Below are 7,530 nucleotides of genomic sequence, written 5' to 3'. Positions count from 1 at the left end.
ATCCACCCCCTTTGGGACACATCGTCCTCACTAGCACACCGTTAGCAGTTGTCCTCTTTAGACTTTCCCTTTTGGGCTTCCCCTTAAGGTTTTTAAAGCGTCTGTTAGGGAGAGGTTTTCATACCCTTGTAAAGAATGCTTTGTTCCCCTCTACAAAAGACGGGATCTCACAATCCACCTCCTTTCAGAGCTCAGTGTCCTCGCTGATACTAGTTCATCTCTCCAATCGATGTGAGATCTCACAATCTCACTCCCTTCGAGACCCAACATCCTCTCTGGCAAATCGCCCGGTGTCCACCCCTTTGGGACACAGCATTCTCACTAGCACACCACTAGTATATATTGTCCTCTTTAGACTTTCCCTGTTGAGCTTCCACCTTAATGTTTTTAAAACGCCTCTACTAGAGAGATTTTCACATTCTTATAAATAATATTTCGTTACTCACCCCAACGAATGTGGGATCTCACAATTCACCCTCTTCGGAGCCAACGTCCTCACTGACACTCATTCCACTTTCAATCGATGTGGGATCCCACATTGGTTCTTGTAAGGAACCGAACAATAAAATGGAGGGTCACCCCGTAGGATGACCTGGTTCACCACTTTAGGTCACTATGATGGTTAATTACTCGAGCACACAATGTGTAATTACCATAAAATTATTTTTTACCATAGCAAATATATCATTCATAAAGGAATTGAATAGAAAATAAATAAATAAATTGTTGATTAACGTAGATATATTTAAGTTCTTGCTTAGAGTAAATTAAGGAATAATTAAAAACTTAAAAAGCTGATTAACAGTCCGTAATCGGTTGTTATGGTCCAATTAGCCATAAATTCTAGATTCCTCTATAAATACAAGCAAACTAATTGCCATTGCTCCACAAACTCTCAAATCCGAGTTCATCTTGCGTTCTTCATTCAATTTCTCTCTCTCTCGCGCGCGCGCGCACTAATCCACGAGCACGATCAAGTCCTAACCGCCTCTGTGCGGACTTGAAGTTGAATGATCAATTAAAGATTCAAAACTCCTCTGATATATATTTCAAATCTTCAATCGCTTTTGATGAAGAGAGACGGAGATGAAGCGCCGATTTCGGCTTCGCAGATCGATCGGAAACCAGAGCAGACTACATCTGCGGCGGAGCTTGGCGAGAAGGAATTTCAACCTAATTCGACCAGCGCTGGCTCTCCGCTTCACTGCGACGGCACCAAGGAGGAGCTCCGCCGTGCAGAAACTGAACCACCGATAGTCGGCGATTCCAGCCACCAGGTAAACAAACGCTACTGAGAATCGTAACTGAGAAGTGAAAAGAAAGAGGAAAATCTGATTTATTGGTTCTGCTGATGCGATTAATCTTTCTTCGAGTGTGCTGTGTGCTTGTTTGTTGATTATGATATGCATTAGGAACCATGACTCACCATGGTAGGTTACAATGGTATGATATTGTCCACTTTGAGCATAAGTCTCATGGTGCCTATGATCATCCAACACCTCCCCTCAAACAAATGGTGCCTCATATCAATGGAGTCAGTATTCATCAGTTATAAACCCATGATCATTCCCTAAATTAGATCATCCAACGCCTCCCCTCAAACAACTAACTAAGAGAGGCAATAAACCAACTTACTCAACACCTCCCCTTAATCGAGGCTCGACTCCTTTTCTTTTGGATCTTTTGGAGTCCTTTGTTCGATATTTGAGGATTTACCAATCTATTGGCACGACTAAGTCTGATATCATGTTAGGAACCACGACTCTCCACAATAGTATAATATTGTCCACGGCTTTGCTTTGGGCTTTCCCAAAAGACCTCATACCAATGGAGTTAGTATTCCTCACTTATAAATCCATGATCATTCCCTAAATTAACCGATGTGGGACTTTCATCATCCAACAAGATGAACACGACTCTCTCCACAATGATGATGTTGTCCACTTTGAACATAATATCTAGTGGCTTTGCTTTGAACTTCCCAAAACCCCTCGTAACAATGGAGATAGTATTCGTCCCTTAAACTCATTCTCTAAATTAGATGTGAATTTTATCATCCTTTCATTTAAAATTAACTATAAGAATTTTTTTGAATTTTTTTTTAAGTTTAAAATTATTATTATTTTTTTTTTTTTAACATTTTGAAATGTTTTTTTTTTTTTTTTTTAAATGAAGTACATTTTATTTTTATTAATTTAACCTAAATTTTATTTTATACAATCTATACGGTGAGGATTCTAACCTTTATGACTTGAGCAATTATTTGATGAGACAAACCAGTAAAAAGGTAAAATGTAATTAAGAAAAATTAAAGTAATTTTACAACCCGATTAGATTGTCATGTTGCCATTTTTTTTTAAATATTAGTTAGTATGGTGCATAAATGTCAAATATTAAATATTTAGAAGTCATAGTTTATCCTTAACATTGGTTGTAAATTTTAAATATTATTTTTTTAAAAAAGGTACGATTGGGTTTGATTGTAACCAAAATTTCAATTTGGTAGGGTTGACTTGAAAGAAAAATGTCAAACTGCAAACTGAATCAAATTTTCCTTTTTTAAAAAATTCAACCCAATCTAAATCACAAAATTAAAAATTTAAAGGGAGAATTTAAGTACCACAATAAAATAAAAAATTTGAATAAGACTTGAATCTAATTTTTTTTATTTAATTTAGATCCAAAAGCGAAATATATTAAATTTAGCATATTAAACTTATATCTTCGCTTTTTAAGTAATTTATGAATAATATTTTCTTATATGGACTAAATTTTTTTGTTAAATAACCATCATGAAGTTGAAGGTTAAAATCTTTTTCGGGAATATATATATATATATATATATATAGATATATATATAAAAAGACGTTTATTTAATTAAATCCAACAATTAAAAGGTAGGCGTGGTGGAATCATAAAGCGGAGACAAAGAAAGTAGTAAAGCTTAAAAAGTACTTTCGTGGTGAAAAGTTCTGATTCGAGCATACATTCTTTTTGAAAATTCTAATTAATATATTTTAAAAAAATTAATGATTAAATATAAATATGTAATCATAACTTAACTAGTTCCAAGATTCGAAGTTCTTACTATTTTAAAAATAAATATAAACGTTTTGAGGCAAATTTAAAATAACCTTAGAGCTTAAAAAAAGTCGGTATAATTTCTATAAATTATTTTTAAAAAATTAAACATTTCTTAAATCTTTAATTATTTTTTAAAAAAATGAGAAATTTCTTTGTTTATTTTATTTTGCGTCTTCAAACTTTAAAAAAAAAAATATTTATTTTAGTCCTTAAATGGTTTTAATTATTATATTTATTTTAATTTGAAAAAATTAATAAAGTAGTTTTGAGTAGATATAAATATTAGATAAAATATATTTAAGAATAAAGGTTAAGATTTGGGCGAATATTAGAATGTTAGTAATTAGAGGGGCCCAATCACAATTTTGTATTACTTTCGTTATAGACAAGCTTACGTGGACAGTGGGGCCCACAAATTAGGTCAAAACAAGGATACGAGATTCATTGACGTGGCACGCTAAGATTCAAAAGGGGAACACCTTGCGATATGCAAATATTCGTCATTTCCTAAATGCCACGTACGATTTTTGACCTTTTTTAATTAAAATAAAAAATAAAAAAATAAATTTTATTTTTTAGGAAAAAAAAAAACTATATATATTAAATTGTAGAATTTCGGAAATTTTATTTTATTTTATTTTCTTTTGTTGTTCTTCGTTGTTCTTTTGTCTTGTATGTTAAGTTCTGAAACTCCGTGGTGCTTTATGAGCTCATGGCGGTAGTTTTCTCCGTTTGTTCCACGGCGGAGGCGATATTGCAGTAATGCATCCCTCACCTCCGGCGATTGATTTTCCTTCATGGTTTGTTTTCTCTTCTGCTTCATTCTTCTTTTGTTCACTTGTTCTTTCGGATGTCGCTTTTACCTCAAGATCTTGATCTTTTTTTTCTTCTTTTTAAGTTCAAGATTGCGTTTCTTTGTTTGTCTTAAGATCATGATTTCTGGTTTTATGGAATTTTCGTTCTGTTTTTTTTTTGGTTTTGTATTTCATTTGGAATTCTCTGTTGTGTCTTCTTCGTCTTTTTGGGGCTCTTGCTATTCTAATTTTTATTTTTATTTTTTTGTAATGTGAATACGGCATCTGGATGTTGTACTGTAGTATCGGATTAGTATGACTTAAGAGTTTGATGCGTATTTGGAGTGTTAATTACAGGGAATTACTTGCTATGGCTATTATCAGATGTAGGTTGGGGACTTTCTTGGTTTAAGTTACTGAGAATATTGTGTTCTTGTTTCTTCGGGATTCGAGTCTGGATGTGAGATGTGGATTTTAGCTTTCTTGGTTCAAGTGACTGAGAATACTGTGTTCTTGTTTCTTCTGTATTCGAGTTTGAATGTGAGATGTGGATTTAAGTGATTGAGAGTGAGGATATTATACCTTCCCCTGGATTCTCTATTGTTCATAGAGAAATTTCTTATCAACAATAGAACCAGATCTATTTTGTAGCCAACAAGAGAATTAGGGTGTTAGAAACAATAACTCAAAACCGCTTAGAGAATTAAAGGGTTCCTGTCTGCTTTTTTTTTTTTTTTTTTTTTTTTTTTTTTTTTTTTTTTTTTTTTTTTTTTTTTTTTTTTTTTTTTTTTTTTTTTTTTTTTTTTTTTTTTTTTTTTTTTTTTTTTTTTTTTTTTTTTTTTTTTTTTTTTTTTTTTTTTTTTTTCCAATTGTTTTGAATGCAAGGGGCGTCAGCAATGGCCCCACGCGTAGGCGTTTCGACAATCTTGGTCTGACCGGGTTTTAGTCTTTGGTTGTCATCCTGGAACCTATGGTTAGAAGGGCAAACTATATATCAAAATAGAAGTGGAGATTGCTTATGGATGAATGAATGTCGAACATCTCTCTCTGCACTGAGAATATTGTGTTCTTGTTTCTACTGTATTCGGGTTTGAATGTGAGATGTGGATTTTAGCTTTCTTGGTTTAAGTGACTGAGAATATTGTGTTCTTGTTTCTTCTGTATTCGAGTTTGAATGTGAGATGAGGATTTTAGCTTTCTTAGTCATGATGTTACTTTGTGGGTTGTGCAGAAATTGAGGTCTTCGCCAGCCAGACAAACTTCTGTTGCAATGGGAGAGATAAATCGTGCTGAGTATGTGTCGGTTGGCGAACTGCCTTCGCCTTTAGTGAATAATGCAAAGAAAGTTTCTGTGTTGCCTCTCGTGTTTCTCATCTTCTATGAGGTTTCGGGGGGTCCGTTTGGAGTTGAGGATAGTGTTGGGGCAGCTGGTCCTCTGTTGGCTCTTCTTGGGTTTTTGGTCTTTCCACTTATATGGAGTATTCCTGAAGCATTGATAACTGCTGAGATGGGGACTATGTTTCCTGAAAATGGTGGTTATGTGGTTTGGGTTTCTTCTGCATTGGGTCCGTTTTGGGGATTTCAGCAGGGTTGGATGAAATGGCTTAGTGGGGTTATTGATAATGCTTTATATCCTGTCTTGTTTCTCGATTACTTGAAGTCGGAGATCCCAGTTCTCGGTGAAGGTCTTCCACGAGTCGCTGCGGTCTTGGCTTTGACAGTGATCCTCACTTACATGAATTATAGAGGATTAACAATTGTTGGTTGGGTTGCTGTAATCCTTGGTGCTTTCTCAATCCTCCCTTTTGCAGTTATGGGACTCGTGTCTATACCGAAACTACAGCCTTCTAGATGGTTTGTGGTGAACCTAAAGGATGTCGACTGGAATCTGTATTTGAACACTCTTTTCTGGAATTTGAATTACTGGGATTCTATTAGCACATTGGCTGGAGAAGTGGAAAACCCAAACAAAACACTCCCTAAAGCACTTTTTTATGCCTTGATTCTGGTTGTTCTCAGTTACTTCTTGCCTCTTTTGAGTGGGACGGGAGCCATTGCGCTTAACCGTGAACTGTGGACCGATGGCTACTTCTCTGATGTTGCCAAAATTATAGGGGGAGCTTGGTTGAGCTGGTGGATCCAAGGGGCTGCTGCTATGTCGAATATGGGAATGTTTGTAGCAGAGATGAGCAGTGATTCTTTCCAACTTCTCGGAATGGCAGAACGCGGTATGCTACCTGAGTTCTTCAGCCAACGGTCTCGTCACGGGACACCGTTGACTGGGATACTATTTTCAGCCTCAGGCGTTGTTTTGCTTTCATGGTTGAGCTTCCAGGAAATCATAGCAGCGGAGAACTTCTTGTACTGCTTTGGAATGATTCTGGAATTCTTAGCTTTTGTCAAGCTAAGGATTAAACATCCAGCTGCATCTCGGCCTTACAGGATACCTGTCGGAACGGTTGGATCGATCTTGATGTGTATCCCTCCTACAATACTAATATGTGTAGTGTTGGCCCTTTCCACAGTCAAAGTGATGCTTGTGAGTCTAGCTGCTGTTGCAATCGGCTTATTGTTGCAACCCGGTCTCAAGTATGTCGAAAAGAAGAGATGGCTCAAATTCTCTGTTAGCGGTGATCTCCCTGATCTCCATTTTGCCAACCGAGACCGAACAGAAACCTTGGTATATTAACGGGAAATCAATGGTCATTCAGTTCCAAAGAGAGGAAGAATCTTTCTGAGACGATAACGTCGTGTTGAAGACCTGTAACAATCGATGCAATGGCAGGCCAAAGATCTTGTAAGTTCATTCTCTGCTTTGATACGTGCTTTAAGTCGTAGTAGCGTAGTCACGTTTATCATCCTAGTTTTAGAATGGTGATAAATAGAAAAACAAAAAAGAAGCAAAATCTCAGTTCCTTAAATTAAGCATCAGTTAGTAACACTGCATCTTATGGGTTAATGTTCTAATTCCACTAATAAAATGCCGCCTGCACGCCAATGTCTTTCTGCTATGCTATCTGTTTGAAATAAACTTGCAGAAGATTTGCATATATCATGTATTATTTTGGATATTGTGATCCAAATTATCCTTTCTGATTATTTTGTATGATCACTGAGAAAGATTGAATAGTGAAATCATGAATTACGTGTTTGAATTTGGTGAATTTGGTGAATTTGGTGAAGTTGGAAACAATGAATTACGTGTTTGAATAAGTGATTGAAATTCTTGGGAGGCAAAATGGAAGCCAAATATGGCATTTTTATGTGAGATTGTCTCTTTCATACTGAATTATTGATATCAAAGATTCAAAAAGTTATTTCATACTGAATTATTGATATCCAATATTCAAAAAGTAGTTCTTTCCTATTGAATTGTTGATATCGAATATTCAAAAAGTAGTTCTTTCATATTGAATTGTTGATATCGAATATTCAAAAAGTAGTTCTTTCATATTGAATTATTGGTATCCAATATTCAAAAAGGTGTGCTTCACAGGCAAAATAGAAAGAGGAACAGCACCCTTACACCCAAAAAGTTGTCCTAATGCTAATTTATAGAGCAAAAAACTTCAAAAAAAAAAAAAAAAAAAAAAAAAAAAAAAAAAAAAAAAAAAAAAAAAAAAAAAAAAAAAAAAAAAAAAAAAAAAAAAAA

The 7,530-nt window shown here is 34.9% G+C and overlaps 1 protein-coding gene across 2 annotated transcripts; it reads left to right on the top strand.

Annotated features, from left to right (window-relative positions):
* The first annotated feature begins 908 nt into the window (after window positions 1-908).
* Window positions 909-7,039, top strand: LOC111464079 (probable polyamine transporter At1g31830). 2 transcript variants are annotated; one of them, XM_023108155.1, is made up of 2 exons: window positions 909-1,277; window positions 5,110-7,039. In XM_023108155.1, exons 1-2 carry the CDS (start codon window positions 1,071-1,073, stop codon window positions 6,565-6,567), a joined length of 1,665 nt encoding a protein of 554 aa, XP_022963923.1. In that variant the 5' UTR covers window positions 909-1,070; the 3' UTR covers window positions 6,568-7,039. The 2 variants fall into 2 exon arrangements, with proteins under 2 accessions (XP_022963923.1, XP_022963924.1); XM_023108156.1 differs by lacking the exon at window positions 909-1,277 and adding an exon at window positions 3,705-3,884.
* The last annotated feature ends 491 nt before the right edge of the window (window positions 7,040-7,530 follow it).

Source organism: Cucurbita moschata, unplaced genomic scaffold (genome assembly GCF_002738365.1).
Source record: "Cucurbita moschata cultivar Rifu unplaced genomic scaffold, Cmos_1.0 Cmo_Scf00029, whole genome shotgun sequence".
NCBI lineage: Eukaryota > Viridiplantae > Streptophyta > Magnoliopsida > Cucurbitales > Cucurbitaceae > Cucurbita > Cucurbita moschata.
Note: the sequence above shows the minus strand (reverse complement) of the source record. Positions and strands in the feature narration are given on the sequence as shown.